Source organism: Coenobita brevimanus, chromosome 26 (assembly GCF_032717465.1).
Source record: "Coenobita brevimanus isolate Jiangsu-jjx chromosome 26, ASM3271746v2, whole genome shotgun sequence".
NCBI lineage: Eukaryota > Metazoa > Arthropoda > Malacostraca > Decapoda > Coenobitidae > Coenobita > Coenobita brevimanus.
In genome coordinates, this window is record NC_136979.1 from 4,972,824 (window position 1) to 4,991,868 (window position 19,045).

The following is a 19,045-nucleotide window of genomic DNA, read 5'->3' on the forward strand; positions in this document are numbered from 1 at the left end:
TTAAAAGTGGCAGTGATATGTAAGCTCTTGGTTGTGTGCTAGTAAAAATAAGGCACATGTGTGAATGCACAACTTAAAATACAATTTAAACATTTAAACTAAATATAATAAAAGGCTCTCTTGCATAGTAAAGTACTCCTGATATAATGTCAAACATTCAGTTACCAACTAAAAATAAGAAATATAGAAATCATATTCAAGCAATAGAAATTACAAGAAACATGGTAGGTTATAAGAAATTAGACATTTATTCAAAATAAAAAAGGATCACCACACCTGGTCTCATACACAATAAAATTCACTAAGCAAAACTAACAGGGACAATGGCCAGTCTGAGGAATGATAAGTTCCAACTGACTACCTTTATCCTACAACAGGATAGGTTTGACTATCTAAAAGGCTTCCAATTCCTATCCCCACATACTGAAATCTTAATACATGCTTGAGAAAAAAAAAAAAAAAAAAAAAAAAAAAAAAAAAAAAAAATTTTGAATCAGAATTAACATACAGACTCTGGGTAGCTCAGACCATTTAGAAAGTCACAAGGACTCCAATTTAATGCTCATTGATCAGAGATAGCAACAGAGTCCAACCTAAAGCAATTCCAAGCACCTGATCCGAGTTAGTGAGCTTTTCACTGGACACAGAAATAGTGAATTAAGTGGAGCTATATATCACACCACCTGCCAGCTATATAAAAGGTTTAGGTAGATAAAATAAAGAAAATCTGTCTTAATTTCTTTACAATAATATAATAGAGCTTTCCTATGAACCACACATCAAACACTCATCCTTGTTCTCCAGGGAGCACACCATTGCTGCCATATTCTCTTCGACAGTAGTGCTACCATTACTGGTGGACTTTGTTCCATTGGTGGTTTTGTTGGAGGTACCATTTGTGGTCCCACTGGTTCCATTGACTGACGTAGAGGCTTTAAGTTTTGACTTATCCACAGTGAACTGGATGGCATTGGCTGCAGGCTTTGTGCGGAGATAATACATCCCTGTTTTGAGCCCCTGTGGAAAACAACATGTGGTTTAATTATATATATATATATATATAGATATATACTGTATACACACACACAATCATCCACTCACTTCAGTCCCCCTATGACCCTTATTTCCCCCCCTCCCCTCCCAACTCCCACAGCTCATTCACTCAAACTCTCTTATTTCACTAAAACCATCAACCTCCCATCCCACCTCAAACCTTCGGATCTATACACACAACCCCTTTCACTACCATATCTACATCCACATCACACCATTTCGGCACACAAATATCAATCCTATCCAGAACACATCCTTCAAGAATCTCCAAGTTTCTCATCCCATCCAGTCCATAGTAACTGGACAAAATAAAGGACATGGTGACCAAGGTTGACACATGCATGCATGCTGAAGCCTTTATAAACGATATGATACAACCCAATCCGCATACATTCCCCAATAATCATTTCCATTACTATTACTTTTCTTTTACACTCATGCCACACTTAAGCTTCACAACTACATGTCAGTGCTCACATCAGTTCACCTATAGCATCCACACTGCTATGCATGAAGGCCTTCAAAGCACTGGCCACCCCTTAGCCACTCAACTCGGACACCCACCTCTCTCTTCCACCAGTGCAGCAAGGCACCCAAACACTTCCACCAACCTAAGCCCATTTTCATTCACCAACTCATCAAACTGTTAATCACCACCCCCCAACAACCAACATTTCACTCAACACTCACCTGAAAACCACACCACCAATGAGTTTTTAAAATTCCAAACCAAGGTGAAAAAACTTACCAGTCTCCAGGCAAAGAAGTGCATTGAGGTAAGCTTGCCATAGTTAGGCTCTGCAATGTGGATATTAAGGGACTGACTCTGGTCAATAAAGGCACCTCGATCAGCTGCCATCTGCAGTACCACTTTCTGAGAGATTTCCCACACAGTCTTATAAAGTGCCTTCAGATCTGCGGGGATCTTCTCGATGTTCTGCAAAACGGGGTAAGAAAATCTACAATATTCTCAGTGCTTTTACAATTCAAAGATACCAATACTGAAGGATACCCTTTTCATTTTTTTGTTTCAAGACAGTTGTTTCAAACACAATATAGCAATCTGATGGACAACATCACAGGTTCAAAAACTGTTGAGGGTAGTTATACACACAAAGCTATGTTTATCTGGACTGATTTAACTTTTTCAAGTAAGACAAAATGATGATTTCAGTGCTCACATAGGAAAATGCTGTTTTACTCTGTCAACCAGTTACAGTATGCATTGCCATCAAGAATGTAGGGACCCATGGCTTGGATACTTTGTCTGGACATTGGGGGCAAGTAATTACATGTTCATGCATGTGGCACTATGTAAGTAATCAACCCCTATCTTCCTACAGTTATAAAACCTTATGGGTTACATGAACCCACCCATCCTTCTGCTGGTTATACAAGGTCTGTCCAAAAAGAGACCAAACTTATTAAAGAGCACGTCAACAAACAGGCATTGCGTGCTCATGATGGAAGCACTGTGTAGCAATGACTATGAGCTCTAGTCTAATCCCAGTCACATGTCACCATGGTACATGCACATGAATGAACATGGGTTTAGTGCACTTGGCGATTTGTCACCAGTTGAACAATGAAGGATCTCGAGCAACATGTTTGTGTGAAATTGTTTCAAATTGGGAAAAGCCTTTATGAAGACTTCAAATGTTGCAACAGGCTTATGGAGAGGATTGTTTGAGCTGTATGCAAACCCTATGGCATGGACAAACGAAATCTGGATGCTGCACCATGACAATGCACCTGCCCACACAGTGCTCCTTACCGGACACTTTTTGGCAAAGCACGAGCCAACTATCATACCCCAGCCGCCCTATTCTTGGAATTTGGCCCCTGGACTTCCCCCCCTACCAAGTTGAAATCCACCCTCAAAAGCAGCTGATTTCAGATGACAGAAGAAAATTCGTTACAAGAACTGTGCACCGTCCCTGAAAATGCATTCCAGAACTGGAAAAAGTGCTGGAAACGTTGTGTGAAGAGTGGAGGGGAGTATTTTGAAGGAGACAAGAATGATTAAGTTGTATATAAAGCAATACTTTTTTTTTTATTTCTTTTTTCCTCTCCTCCATCCTTCTTTCCTTCCATCCTCTTGTCTTCCTTTCCTTGTCCTTCTGCCTACAGGTAACTTTACACTCTCTCTCCTGTCTTTCTTTCCTTCATTCTTTCCTCTTCCTTCTGCCTGTGGGTGACTCTACACTGAGTGACAAGCCAAATGGTTTCCTGTACACCAGGAAATCATTTACTATGTCTGGTGGTAGCCACATAACCAAATTTTGGCATCTGGTGGTTAGTGGGTAATTATTGTGCTCCAATTGGATTGAGCCGGTGAAAGTCTATATCCAAGGGGTGGTTGGGGTTGATTGCTCATATAATACCACTCAGGGATGAGTGAGGCTGGTCAATCTCATCTTAAATGTCAGGACCAACTGCCTAGCCCCAGGCTCCTACGCTCCTCATGGGGCAATGTAGGATTGGATGATGGATGGATTCTTTTTGGACAAACCTCATTGGTTGCCAATCAGGAGATTAAATGGATTTCTCAGTTATGAGAAACTATTGTTTGTCACTCTGGTGGCACCTGAGGGTAACATGTGAATGGATAGTGAGCATCCCAACTATCATCACCATCATCAAATCCTGGCACCCCATGGGAAGCATAGGAGCCCTGGACTAGGCAAGTTAGTCCTGACATTTAAAATGAAAGTGACCAGCCTCACTCATCCCTGAGTGACATTATATGAGCAATAAACCCCAACCATCCCTTGGATATAAACCTGCACAGGCTCAATCCGATTGGAGAGCCTTAATTACCCACTAAACCACCAGGTGCCACAATCTGGTTATATGGTTACCACCCAAGATAGTAAATGGTTTCCTGGTGTACAGGAAATCATTTGGCTTGTCACTTAGTGTAGAGTCACCCGTAAGCTGAAGGAAGAGGAAAAAATGAAGGAAAGACACTCATCCATAGGCAGGAGGAGGAAAGAATGAAGGAAACAAAGACAGAATAGGAAGAGAAAAAGAAAGGAAGAAAAATGGGCAGATACCTGGAAACAGCACTACATCGAGTGAGTGGATGGTGAGTGCCACCACCTACCACTAACAAATTTTTACAAACATATATACTTGTATCAGTTTTCTTTGCAACTCATATTGCCCCTCAGCAACATTTGTGAGTTTCACATGCATCACTGTTCCTAAACATCCCTTCTCCATTTGTACTTCACCAGCATGAGGGAAGGAATTCTGGCATCACTCTTCCTTCAAGGAGATGGTCTGGTCCTGCAGTGGACCAAATATGCACCGATATACTGTATACACATGCGACAGCTTATGTCTCTCTGGGGTTTATTTGCTGTTCATCTCTATGCCATCAACTACATTACAGCATTAACACTTTTGTGGTCTGATCCCCTTGCAACCAGAAGAACCTTCCTATTTGCTCCCTTCCCACTCTCCCTCCCTCCTTCCCTGCTGCGCACTCGTTTTTTCTTTTCTAACCATTTTTTCACCTTGAAATATTTGGATCAGCAGATTTGTTTTTGTACTGTTAGAAAGCTAAGGCTTTGTAGAATAATATGAAAGAAAAAAGAAAGTGAAGCATTAAGTAAAATACCATCCTCTCACTTGATGTAGTGTTCCTCTCGGGTGTCTGCTCTTTCCTTTCTTTCTCTTCAGTCCTTCATTCTTTCCTTGTCCTTCTGTCTGTGGGTGTCTTGACACTCCCTCTTTAGTCTTTCTTCCTTCATTCTTTCCTGTTCCTTCTGAACGTGGGTGACTCTACACTAAGTGACAAGCCAAATGGTTTCCTGAACACCAGGAAACCATTTACAGTACTACCCTGGGTGGTCACCATATAACCAAATTATGACACCTGGCGGTTAGTGGGTAATTGCAGAGCTCCAATCAGATTAAGCCTGTGCAGGTTTATATCCAAGGGATGGTTGAGGTTACTGCTCACGTAATGCCACTCGGGGACAAGTGAGGCTGGTCACTCTCATCTTGAATGGCAGGACCAATTTGCCTAGCCCCAGGTTCCTATGCTCCTCATGAGGCAACGTAAGATTGGATGATGGATGGGCGGATGGAAAATAGCTATAATGAAACTAACTCGAAAGAGTGCATAAGAATATTTATACATGTACCAAGTTTTTTTCGAAGCATTTGTTGGTCACACTTTTTATTTTTCCCACGAATGGAAATAGTATAACCGAACTGGAAATTCAATCAGGCCAAATTTCAGGACGCTAGATGCAATTCCTGATTTATGGTGAATATTTCTTCTTTTTGGACTCAGATCCATGTCCAAAGACCGCAAAAGTGTTATGATATGGGGGGGGGGGGGGCTTTTACTCAATGTAAATTTCAACATATTTTGGTTTAAGTATGCATAATAGGAGGGAGGGAAACAGTTTCACAATTTAATCATAATTGAATTGTTCCAGCATTTGTATACCATACTCATAAAAGTGCAGACTTTTCTATTATCATCAATGAGTGTTTTCAGTGTGATGAAATAAAACCATAGTTTCTAGCATGGACCTCCAAACTGTACAAATTTTCTTTGCAGAAAAGAGGAAGTGTTCATGGGTTCTTCATTTGTTTCAAATCCAAGACAACAGCACTAGCTCTTTAGTACTATATGTCAAAGATAATGATGAATCACAATTCCATACTGCACTAATTTTCCACTCACCCAATCCTTTGGTGGGAAAATAAATCTGGATGATGAATTATTTTTGTCTGTCACCACGATTCTGGAGACCTCTGAATCTGGTTCACCACACCACAGCAGACGTAAAGATCATAGTGTACTAACTCGCAATCTCTCGCATCCATCCAATCCAATTTATTTATGCAAACAATATTCTGTCACTGTGGACACATATACCTCACTATTCCCATTTCAGTACCCAAACTTGCAAGCCTTTTCCAAGGCCTACCCCATTACACTTACACACAAATGGTAAAATTTCCCTTCATACAGTGTCTTCACTGTAAAAGAGAACAACTGCCTATAATCCTAACACTTTTGACACTTGCAACTGAGCTTAATTTTACACATCCCTGTACAATAATTTATCTCCCATGCAGCAGAGCCGACCATCAAACTTCAGAGTCACAATATCTCCCCTTGCATATGGCACACTTAACATTGGTTAAATTTTGTTATCAACCTTGCATACAGCTGCATCTCTTGTCCCCAACCACCAAATGCACCAAACTAGATTGAGTTATAATAAACCTTTCTTTCAAACAGCACTAGACCATTCACTACTTTCTATCAATATGACTCCATCTAACACTAATCTATTTGTCTTGTACAAAAGTTTCAGTGCCATCACAAAAACAATGCTCATAGTATGTGGCAGTTTTCCCTTCTACACAACATACAGTGCCTCCCACTATAATCTCTTCCTATTCATCTTACATACCCCATTCCCCCTCTCCCTTTTTTATGTAGCAAAAGGAACTACCGGTACTAACCTGGATGGATCCATTATTGGCAATGATCTCATTCTTGGTTGTATCATCCCATAGGCCCAGCTCAGTTAGGTCACGCAGGAGGTGGTGGTTCACAATCTGTTAAAGATGATTAACACACTCAGTTGTGGGATGTCTTTTTCACTCTAATTCTTGTTTTCTGGATGTATTTAATTCAGACTAGGATAAACTTTTAACCCCTAAAGGTTGGTCTCCGTTCTAGAACATGCCATGGAGACGTCAGTCCCAGTTCCAGAATGTTTAGATACTCTTACATTCTCAGCCACTGCTCTACAATAAATGAATGCTGAACATTGGAACATCATTCATGTTAAAGATACAGAGTTGTGCTTTGCTGGGTATAAAGATGTTAAAGATAGGTTTAATAGTTTTCATAGGCACAGTTTTTGAAAAATATATATATTTTTTTTTGCGAAAAATGCCCGCTCCTGATGGTTTATAAACACTGAACAACCCCAAGAGGTTAAACTGGAGGGGTTACATACAGTAAAGCTTCAATAAACGTCTTGGAATATAAGAGGCCTTTAAGAAGGTTATTAAAATCATCTGGTAGCAGAAACTAAAGCTGGACAGGACATCCTCTGGATTCAGGTTGCTAATGAGGGCACATTCCAGGGCTCTTGCTAACTGCCGATGGTTGCGAGCCACTTGGCTCCTAAGGTTTCAGATTTACGAGCCAAATAAATTTTTAGTAGCCAAACCGACTACGAGCCAAAATATTTGTAAACAAACTATCTCTGGAATGTTCGGGCACACTTGATGTTTGTCGGTCTATTTTTAAACATTCACAATGGTGACAAAGAAAGTCTTAATAATCGATCACAACGTGCTTTTTTGTTCATTTAAGTGAGATTTACTTATTTTGTAGTTCACTGGGTTTTGAAGTGGATGTATTTTCTCCTCGAAAAAAGGAAACTTGCAGGTAAAATTTGTTCACTGAAGGGAAAAAATACAGTACTTGCATCTGTGAGCTGTGGCTCACCAAACAAGAGCCCTGGATTCGTTTTCCAAATAGTGATGGGGGATTACCAGAACCAAAGTTGCTAAAAATAGTCAATCTGGCCAAGATTGGCTTCAGACTAGTTTTAATCACCCCTCCCCTCCCCATGAAATTTTGCTAGTTTAATTTTGACTCATCCATATATTTTGCATTATTTCCAACATATAGTACATTTAATTCCACTATATTTTATCAGCTCCACTTTTATCTCACCATCTGCTGGCTTTCAAGAACTGAAGCTCTGCACTGCACTTTTTTCACTTCTGTCACAAATCAATCATGTTTAGCTACTGCTATTCTGTTATCACCAGATGATTTTCTTTTCTGAGCTCAAGAACTTCTGTGACAAGGGGCAAGAGACAACCTCCATTAACCTCAACAGTTTGATGACTTTTTAATTTCCCTTATATTTTTGTTAACCCTTGATTATTATTTTTGTTAAAAAACCTCATGTAGCTGTGAGATTAAATTTGGAACCAGTACTCATACCTTGAATCATAACACAAGCATATTTCTTCCAACCCATATTACAACAGCCTGCTTATTCCAAACCATGACCCCACTATGGAGTCATCAATATTATTCTATCTACTGCCAGCTACCTTAATCCTGTAAGGAGTGGCCACATACATAAGAGCTAGAATCACAATACTGTCACGCTACAACTTTTTTTTACTTCCATGTTCCCTTCCCTATTTCTTACCACTGCTTTCAAAGAACCAGAAACTTTTCTTTCCTGTTGTATCCTTTCAACTACTTCATCCTCCAAACCTCCACCCTTACTCATCACACTAACCAAGTACTTAAATGCACTCACATTTTCCCTTTCCCAACCATCCAACCTCACTGAACATTCAGTGAATTCATTTCTCTCAAAGACCATAACTGTACTCTTCCCTACATTCACCTTTAGATTCCGTTTCTTACACACTCCCCCAAACTCATTCACCAAGCCTTGCAGTTCCCTTTCATCTCCACTTAACATTATACTATCATCTGTAAACAACAGTACAGGGAGCTTCCAAACACTGCCCTCTCTCATTAGGGGTACACTAACATCCACTGTCCCACCTTGTATCTCTTTTAAAACCCCATCCATTGACAGACTGAACAACCATGGAGACATGACATCCCTGTTTCAATCCAACAATCAGACAGAAAAATTCACTCAGTTCACCATCCACATGCACTGCAGTCTTAGCGCCCTCATATATACTCCTCACGGCATTCAACAACTTCCCATCCACTCCGTATATTCTTAGTACTTTCTACAATCCTTGTCTAACCACCCTGTCATATGCTTTCTCCAAATCCATGAATGCCACATACAACTTCTTTCCCTTCTCTAGAAACTTTTCCACTAAAGACCTAAAGATGAATATCTAATCTACACAACCTCGTCCCTTCCTAAAACTTCCCTCTTCTTCTCCAACTAATTCCTGTTATTTCTCTAACTCCATCAATAAGTATCCTACCATATCCTTTTCTCATTACACTAAGAATATAAATGCCCCTATGATTACCACACAATTCTTGTTCCCTTTTTCCTTTGTACAGGGGAATACGGTAATTATATGACTTTCAATCGTCCGGGACTCAACCTTCCTCCCAGGCCAATCTTCACATCTTCCATATTAATTCTACTACTATTTCTCCCCCAGGTTTCAGCATTTCATCACACACTCCATCACTTCCTGAGGCTTTTCCCATTTTGAATTTCTTCATAGCTTCCACTACTTCCATCCTACTGATCTCTTCCTCTCTTCTAACCTCCCTCCTTCTCCCAGCCACTTACACTTGCATTACTGTACTTTCATTCTCTATGTTTAACGATTCCTTAAAGTGCTCTCTCCATCTGCTCACCCTTTCTCCCTTCTCCACTATCAATCTACCATTTTTATCTTTCACTCCCCTACTAACTTTTCTAACACCCTGTCTACCTCTTTCCAGAACATTTTCTTACAATCCCTCCACTTACACTCCAAATTCTTCATCTGCTCTCTTCTTACTCTTACCAATTTTTTCACTTGTCTTCCTCTCTACATATAACTCACTTCCGTCTCTCAACTTCCTCCACACCTCTGTTTCCCGTCCACTCACTATATGCTTTCTTTTGTGCTACAACTTGTCTCACCACTTCATTCCACCATGCTGTTCCTTACACCCCCTTCTGTCCTCTCTTCACCCCACACATCATCTAACATGCTGCACAGAATGCTTCTGTGAAATGCAGACACCTTCCACCTCCCCCATCCGTTCTATATCATATCATATATTTATCAATCGCTCCTCCGTTTCTCTCTTATCTTCTGCCTTTTCTCCATCCTCTTGCACCATTTCTACCCATCTTGTATGGACTACTTCCTCCTCTCCTTATACTCATCCATCGCATCTGTACCTTGACTTCACACCCCACTCACCAACTACTCCATCCGCCTTCACATTTCCTACTTTTCCATTAACATCTCCAATCAAAAACACTCGTTCCTCTCTAACTTTTCATGCGCCCATAACTCTTTTTCACTTTGCTTGCATAGTCTTCTGATAGCCCATACACACACAATCGTCCATGATTGTAATCCTACTTTCAATCTTACCCACAAAATCCTTAAAGCAACTTATCCATACTCTCTCATATTCTCCTTCCATCTCTCACACACAATAATACACACATCCTTTTTCGCCCTCTCACTCTCACCTACTCCTGCGTATATACCCCACCCATAGTCCCTCTCTCTCACCTCTCCATTCAGTCTCATCAAACCATGCATATTCACCTTTGCACCCTCGAGCACCTGGACAACCTCTCTCTCTTTCACCTCATTATTCGCATCCCTTACATTCCACGCTGCAATCCGTATCATGTTCTTTGTACTGTCCTTGGTTGTCACCTGTTGGTCCATCAGGGTCTGAGGCATTTTGTTTGTCTTTTTAGTTAGTTATTTTTCAGGGTGGGCCACTATCCCTCCGCCAACCTACTTGTTGGGATGTAGGGAACACATATTAGTTGGATTTAAGGCTACCACCCAGTATATTAAATGATTTCCTGGTTTACAGGAAATTGCCTCAAATCATACAATACCATTTCCATTTCCCAACAAAATAAACTCACCTGGAATTCCCCAGACAGAACCCTTCGGGAGTATATGTTGGAAGTGTAAGCTTCAATGGCTTCATTGTTGCCAAGAATCTGAGCAGTGGATGCAGTTGGCATAGGAGCCAACAGAAGCGAATTGCGCACACCAAACTTGGCCACCTTAGTTTTGAGAGCTGTCCAGTCATGGAGGTCAGTGGGTGTCACTTTCCACATGTCATACTGGAATATCTGCAACATTGTAAACATTACATTAGTATTTGGAAACATCCCAATATTAGTTCCAATGTGGGGGCATTCACCATCCACTCACTCAATGTAGTGCTGCTCTAGGGTGTCTGTCCTTTCCTTCCTTCCCCTTCTGTCTTTCTTTACTTCATTCTTTCCTTGTACTTCTGCCCATGAGTGACTTTACACTCTCACCTTTGTCTTTCTGTTCCTTCTGCCTATGGGTGACTCTACACTGAGTGATGAGCCGAATGGTTTCCTGTACACCACGAAACCATTAACTATGCTGGGTGGTAACCATATAACCAAATTATGGCACCTGGTGGTTTAGTGGGTAATTGCATCGCTCCAATCAAATTGAGCTGGTGAAGGTTTATATCCAAGGGGTGGCTGGGGTTATAGCTCATGTAATGCCACTCAGGGATGAGTGAGGCTGGTCACCCTCATCTTAAATGTCAGGACCACCTTGCCTAGCCTCAGACTCCTACACTCCTTATGGGGCAATGTAGGATTGGATGATGGATGGAGTATTAATTAAATTGAGTAGCATGGGCAATGTCAACCAAACATCACAAAATAATACTGAATGGAAACATTTATTACCAGTAAATTAGGAGGCACAGGTGATGTTATCCCTTGAATGAACGTGTTTTACATGGCTCTACACTGATAATTCTCTAAACCGTGCTCTTCTTTCTCCCCCCCCCCTTGATGTATTTAATGGGAAACATGGTTAAAATAATTATGGTGACAAAATCTTTCTTTCCTCTTCCATCTGCCTGTGGGTTACTCTACAGTAAGTGACAGGCCAAATGGTTTCCTGTACACCAGGCAAGGGTGACAGTACGGTACGGTACAGAAAAAATATCGTAATTCCAACAGTTTAAAAATATCGTACTGTAATTTTGTACCATACCTGAAGAACTGTACCATACTGGTATGATAAAATAAACTTTTGTACCTCTGCCATTACGTTTCTGTAAAAATGAATCAATAATATAAATTATCTTTGCAACTCTGAATGCGATTATTCAGTCAGCAACAGTGCGTCTCACCCAGGCTGTACCCGTACAGTCATACCGACCTTGTACTGTACCACACACATACATGCTAAAACATAAGGTTATATCTTAAAATAGAACATTCGTCTGGGAAATAACTAGGTTACCAAATCTGAAAGTCAATATTTGTCATCTGGATTATTGTGGACAGTCACATCTGAATAAATAAGTAAAGAATAGGCAGGGAAAAAAAAAAAAAATAAATAAACTTCGTACCGTACCGTACTTAAAAAGAAATATAGTACTGTAATATACCGTACTTACAGGTGAAAAAATACCATACTGTACCGTACTGCCACCCTTGACCACTGGGTGGTAACTGTATAAACAAATTTTGGCACCTGGTGGTTTAGTGGGTAATTATGGTGCTCCAATCGGATTCAGCCAGTGAAGGTTTATATCCAAGGGATGGTTGGGGTTTACTGCTCACGTAATGCTACTCGGACGAATGAGGCTCGTCACTCTCATCTTAAATGTCAGGACCAACTTGCCTAGCCCCGGGCTCCTACATTCCTCATGGGGCAATGGAGGATTGGATGATGGCTTGTCACTCTCATTTTAAATGTCAGGACCAACTTACCTAGCCCCAGGCTCCTACATTCCTCAAGGGGCAACGTAAGATTGAATGATGGATGGACAAAATCCTTTATGGTGACAAAAACCTAGCCTAATGAAAATGGAAAAATTCTTGCCCCTTTGCTGACAGGAGATCCTTCATATGTTTCATATGGCCCTAGTTTTTCTGCCAGTTCACAGCTTGCCTCCATGGCACCATAGTAGATGGTCTCGAAGATCTGCTTGTTCAGTAGCCTGGCCTCCTCAGAGTCAAATGGATACCTGAGAAAGGAGTGAAGGACATTATCAAAATATTTCCAAAGACAAATTAGGGTAACAGATAAAAATGTTCATTTGTCAACCACATAGCTATCTACATTGTGCTGGCATAGCCATATGTCTATCAGTTGATACTGTCTTAGGTATACTGCATGACCATACATTTTCCCTGCAGGGAGAATGACTGCCAGAACTAATACTTCCCCAGGTTAACAAAGTATGGGTGGAGAAGGGGACGGTAGGATGAGCACGATGTATATGCATGTCAGTGTTATACTGCACAAGTCTGTGTCAGTCTGCAAGTCATTAATAAAACCAACAGGGTGCAAACAAAAGCAAAAATACTGAAGGATATACTACCAGCACCCAATTTAAAAATCAGCCATGGCATGGACTTCAGCCCTAAGACTTACAGCACCTGCATCATGAGATGAGTATGCTACCAGTGAGCCACTGTCCCTCAAAACCTTCCTAAAAATCAAAACAGCTTATTATTTTCCAAAAGGAAATAATCAGGAAAAAATCAATAGACAAACTAGGCCACTTCAAGTACTATTACACTACGAGATCGGTTCAAAAAGCATCTGACCTTGGGCTAAAAAAAAACAAAATAAAAATAAAATAAATAAATAAATAAATAAATCTGTTGAGCTAGTACACTAACCCTCCCTCCAAGCAGGCCTCTTCTGACTTGACACATCTAGCTTAGTATTTTTTCCACTGCCTGATACATTTTTTGAAGTTGGTTTTCGGTATCTCCTGCAGGTGTTTCATTGCATTCGTCATGATCTATTCTCATGGATGAACCTTGCTCAAGATATGCTGGAGTGTGCAATCTGCGATCCAGACTTTCCGAAGACTGTTATCACTGGAGATGAGATTTGGGTGTATGGGTACGACCCAGAAACCAAGACATGGTCATCCCAGTGGAAGCACTTAGGGTTGCCTCAGCCAAAAAAAAGGCACAACAGGTCTGCAGCAAGGTGAAATGCACTTGCATGTTGACAGCTTTTTTACCAAGTACTGTAGTGTTGTGCATAACAAACATGCACCAGAAGGTCAGACAGTCAATCATAACTACAATACCTTGAACAGACCACACCTTTAAAAAGTGGCAAGTTGGAAGCTGCGGTGTTGTGCATCATGAACAAGCACTAGAAGGTCAGACAGTCAACAAACATTACTACCTTGATATTGTCCATCGTCTTTTGTGATGCAGTTTGGTGGAATAGACCAGACCTTTAAAAAGAGATAAGTTGGAAGCTGCACCATGACAATGCTCCTGCCCATTCTTCTCAACTAATTCAGGAATTTTTGGACAAGCAGAACATCCCGCAGGTCCAGCAGGCTCCCTACTCACTAGGCATAGCTCCATGCGACTTTTAGTTATTCCCCAAGCTCAAAACTTCACTGAAGGGTTCCTGATTTGAGACAAGAGAAGAAATAATGACGAATGCGATGAAGCATCTGCAGGAGATATCGAAAACCGACTTTGAAAAATGTTTTAGGCAGTGAAAAGAATGCTGAGCTACTGGTGAGTGAGTCATGTCAGAAGGGACCTACTTGTGAGGGGGATTAGTGTCCTAGCTCAAAATGTTAGCCCCCCTTCCCCCTAAAGAGCTGAAGGTTGGATACTTTCTGAACAGACCTCGTATTCTTTTAGCTCATGACATTCCACGTTGACAACCACTCAGAACTGAGGTGCATTTCCATCAATTCAGGTCCAATCAATTTTGGTTCATTGAGATCAGCTATGGGTCATTCACACTAATCAGGACCACTAATGCAACCTTATATTCATTCAGGCCATTCATATCCAGTCCAGTACAGTTACACTGAGACTCATTTGGGTTTATCAAATTCACTCCAGGTCAATCACATCTACTTTGGCCTTGTCAGGTAAGTTTTAAGTCAGTTTAGAGCAATTCAGGTCTGATTAGTCCTACTCATATTCCCTTATGACTCTTTAAGTTTGGTTTATCCACTCACTTGATGTAGTGCTGCCTACTTCTTCCTTAGCTTTTATCATTCTTTCTCTGTGCCTAACCTCCTCTCTTCCTATTTCTCCCATCTTTCCTGTCACTTCTTACTGCTTTTCTTTCCTTTACAGTGGCTTTATATTGAGTGACAAGCCAAATGGTTTCCTGTAAGTCAAGAAACCATTTACAATACTGGGTGGTAACCATATAACCAAACCATATGTGCTCTCTATGTGTCAACAAGTGGGTTGGTGGAGGATTAGTGCCCCTCTCTGTAAAACAAATAACTCAAAGTCAAATGGCCACCCCTTATGGGATTATGGTGTATGGCGATGGATGGACATGCAATCTAAACTTAGCTCAGTCAGAACAATTAGATGCATCCCAGTTCATGAATGCCACTCCAAGTACAATTATATGGTAGCCTACACACAATGTAATCACAGCCGCACTGTTTTTTTTTTTTCCTCTATCCAAATGAAGAATACCTCATTATTATAACATGTGCATAGTTGTAGGGTTATCCTGTCGATTTTCTCACAGTATGAAGTTGAAGTGGTTCACATGAACATATACCTATCACCATCCTAAAATTTTTCCCTCTAATATATGGGGTAGGCCAGATTCAGAAACAAGGTTGCAATGCTTTTAATGTTTACTTCAATACATAATTCATTCATCCAATATCAGTCTATTTATCAACAGCTAGATGCCTTAATCCTGGAAGCGGTGGTCACAAACAAACTGCCTCTACATGACCCTGTCCTCTGCTGAGGCTGCCCTTTCTCCAATACACACAACCTTTTCATAAACCTCTTCACCCCAACACTCCATCTCATCCTTGGCCTTCCACTCCCTCCTCTCCTCTTTCACCCCACTCGCCTATATTCGTCTGGCCACTTTCTCATTCTTCATTCTCGCCACATGATTAAAGTATCAGATGGCACGCCTCCCGCCACTTTCCAGCACATCCACGTCAACACAATGCTCCTGCACTTCCTATCTGTCTATCAATTTCCAAGCAACTCTCCATGCTTCTCTCAATTTAACTGACTTTCACTCCTCTCACTAGTGATTTGTGTCCTTCCAACACAGCCCAAGTTTGACTTCATTAAATTATGGTGGGGATCATCATACTGTCATGAAATGACTTGACTTTACTGCCAAGCTCACTTCCTTAGTCCTTATCACAAGTATGTGTACCTGCAACCTTTATTCCCTGCTGTACCCTTTCTTGCACTTCATTCTCTTATTTTTTATTCCAGTTCATCAGACTACCAAAATATTTGAAGACACCAATATTCTCAATTTCCCTACCTCTTCAGCCTTACTATACATTCCAAGGCTTTTCCCTACATGAAACACATACACAATTACTTTCACAACACAAAATCCTTGAAAATAATCCTAACAAAAGATCTCTGGAAGTACCCAGTTGAAATAGCTTGTTCCCTGCAATTAAATGTGTTTATGTGCAGATGAGCCAGGAGTCACAACAACATATTTCAATGCTTGACCATTTCCTTTTCCCTCCAACTCTCATACGTGCTTTCTTGAATATTCAGCAGCTGCATCTACCACTCATTCTCATACCTTTCCTTAAACATCGACTTACCACCTTTGGAAATCTTCTTATTGACATTCCATGTCTCACCACTCCTCTACCATTTCATTAATACCCTGTATATGTCCTTATTCCTAGTCTTAGATGAATTTCTGCTTTCTTATCTTAACCTATGAAACCCACATGCATTCCACGAATCTCATTTCCAATGCTTTCACTCAGAGCATTTCTGTCTCCCAATCATACTCGGATATACGCATCATCAAAAGTAGTCCTCTTGTAGCCAGTTTTGTATCATGATCTTTAAAACACTGGCCACTTTTCTTTCATGTTCTACTCTACTCTCCAGAATGCATATCAACACATAAAGTTCAGTAGAAACCAAAGAAATGTGTATCTGTCAGTACCTCATAAGTATGAAGGCATCAGCAAGTCCTTGCACACCAATACCAATGGGGCGGTGACGAAAATTGGAAAGGCGTGCCTCCTCCACTGGATAGTAATTCACATCAATAATTTTGTTCAGGTTCCGTGTCACAACCTGGCAGAAAATAAAGGCAGATACAGAAGCTGCTCCAGATCGAGGTCCATCTTAAATGTGAATCCAGTGAACTGCAGGCTGAAGTTGCCCTTCTCCAGCAGTCAGCCATTCCTCTTTCAGGTGATATAGATTAAGATAACGGACATTTGTATAACTGGAGAGCACAGCTGCCCAGCTATTTCAGTGCTACTACATGAAGGTGTCTCTCTCCAGCACCTTGATGGGTATGGTATAAAACCAGATGTGCAACAATGATGACTACATGAGGATCAGCTTAAGATGAATAGCTCAAAGTAAACAGAGCACCAGTATTAATAATTTTAAATGGAGTAAATAACTGATTCTAATCCTGATGATAAACTTCACAATACTGTACTACATACTACTACCAGTGATTCACAAAAATACAAACCTTCGTCACTTCTTTGAGCTTGGCAAAATTATATGTCCGGTCAGGGTTGACATACATGTTCAGGGCGATTGAGGCCAAGTTGCACACTGCAATCTGTAAAATTATGAGTATTATGGAAAAGAGTGATATGAGTGAGCTGTGGAATTAATGAATGGATAAAGAAACACATTAACATGTTATCAACACTGACAGGGAGCCAAAGAATCTTTCAAACTTTACTAATGTGGAAAGAGGCAACCCATATATAGCTAGTAAGGATGAGAATGAAGCAGTACCATGGTGATTAAAAAGAAAAGGAAGAGAATGTCCGAGTGAGAGAGTTACACAAGGAAGAAGTAACCTGGTTGTGGTTCTATAATGGCCACACCCCTGCAAAGACAATGTCAGCTCACTGCAAGACAAAGGGCCCTCCCTATTTCCCTATTCTGACCTGCTCCAACCAAAGTCAGTAAATTTAAGCAATTCAACTGTTCCACCTGATTCTCTAACTTTCCAGGAACCCCTGTGGAACACAGCTCTCATGTGTAATCAGGGATATAAGTTCATTTATCACTCCCATACTTTTACTTCTTGTTGCCATTAGCTGGGAGAGGTACTATTGCTATGATGTGTCTGGAAGAAAGGTTATCGCCACGCTGCAACTGCATACTTTTACTTCTTGTTGCCATTAGCTGGGAGAGGTACTATTGCTATGATGTGTCTGGAAGAAAGGTTATTGCCACGCTGCAACTGTGAAGTAGGTGATACAGATTATTTGGGGAACTTCTGATCCGACCTGTTCAAGTGAGCTCTCACAAACTGAGAATAATATAAACATTTCCATAACATAACTGATTTCCTCAATTATCTCTTTTTAGTGCACTGTTAAAGTACTGTACTTCCTCTTTAATTCTGCTACAGTGGTACACTGAACATTACCCTCTTAAGCTTTACATGCATACCTCTCCTTTTAAGCTAAGAATAAAACACCTACCGTATTAATCTACACATTCCACACACAATATATGAAGGGATTATAAAAATCGAGGGCCACTGGTTATTTCTCTGAAAACACATACATTATTACAACTGATAACTGTACTTACCTCATCTGGGGAAGAATACTCCACAATTTCAGTGCAGAGGTTGGAACACTTAATGGTACCCAGATTCTGCTGATTACTCTTACTATTACAGGCATCCTTATACAACATGTATGGTGTTCCAGTCTCAACCTGTTGGATCCAAGTTTTACTTTTTTAGTATTAAAAAACTGATTACCCTCTTCACTATAATGATTCCTTTATGAAGTTTACAGTACTTGGCAGCTGCCAAATTATTTCATGTAATTTAGGCAGCACCTAATTAACCTCTTCACTACAATGATACCTTTATGAAGTTTACAGTATGGTACTTTGGCAACTGCCAAATGATTCCATGCAATATATGCAGCACCTACAGTAGTGTGGGGGTCTGAGACTATCTTCATTAATCCCAATGGTAAAATGACATGTTATTTAATTCTGGCTGCTAGATGACTTTAAGGTCATGAAAAATCTCTCATGTGAAGGGTGAAAAGCAGACTGTAGGTAAACAATACTTAGATAAGCACTGAAAGTTATCTCTTCTGCATGCACCCCCTTCTGCGGTATGCAATATTTTACTTTGATGATCACCAATATTTAACAACTTATTCCAGTTTATAGTTGGCCCCCCCTCACAATTTAACAATCATCATAGGACAAACATTATGACTGCACACCCTAGGATGGTATAAGGCTGGTCC

General features: G+C 40.6%; 1 protein-coding gene across 1 annotated transcript in view; it reads right to left on the reverse strand.

The window, feature by feature from the left end:
* Positions 1 to 737: 737 nt before the first annotated feature.
* Positions 738 to 19,045, reverse strand: part of RnrL (Ribonucleoside diphosphate reductase large subunit) — a 41,468-nt gene continuing 23,160 nt past the window's right edge. The window contains exons 10-17 of the mRNA XM_080268023.1: positions 18,366 to 18,494; positions 17,281 to 17,373; positions 16,735 to 16,868; positions 12,643 to 12,787; positions 10,680 to 10,892; positions 6,550 to 6,645; positions 1,802 to 1,990; positions 738 to 1,017 (exon numbers count right to left, since the gene is read on the reverse strand). Coding sequence (XP_080124149.1) covers positions 766 to 1,017; positions 1,802 to 1,990; positions 6,550 to 6,645; positions 10,680 to 10,892; positions 12,643 to 12,787; positions 16,735 to 16,868; positions 17,281 to 17,373; positions 18,366 to 18,494 — 1,251 coding nt within the window. The 3' untranslated portion in view covers positions 738 to 765. The remainder of the gene's footprint in view (positions 1,018 to 1,801; positions 1,991 to 6,549; positions 6,646 to 10,679; positions 10,893 to 12,642; positions 12,788 to 16,734; positions 16,869 to 17,280; positions 17,374 to 18,365; positions 18,495 to 19,045) is intronic.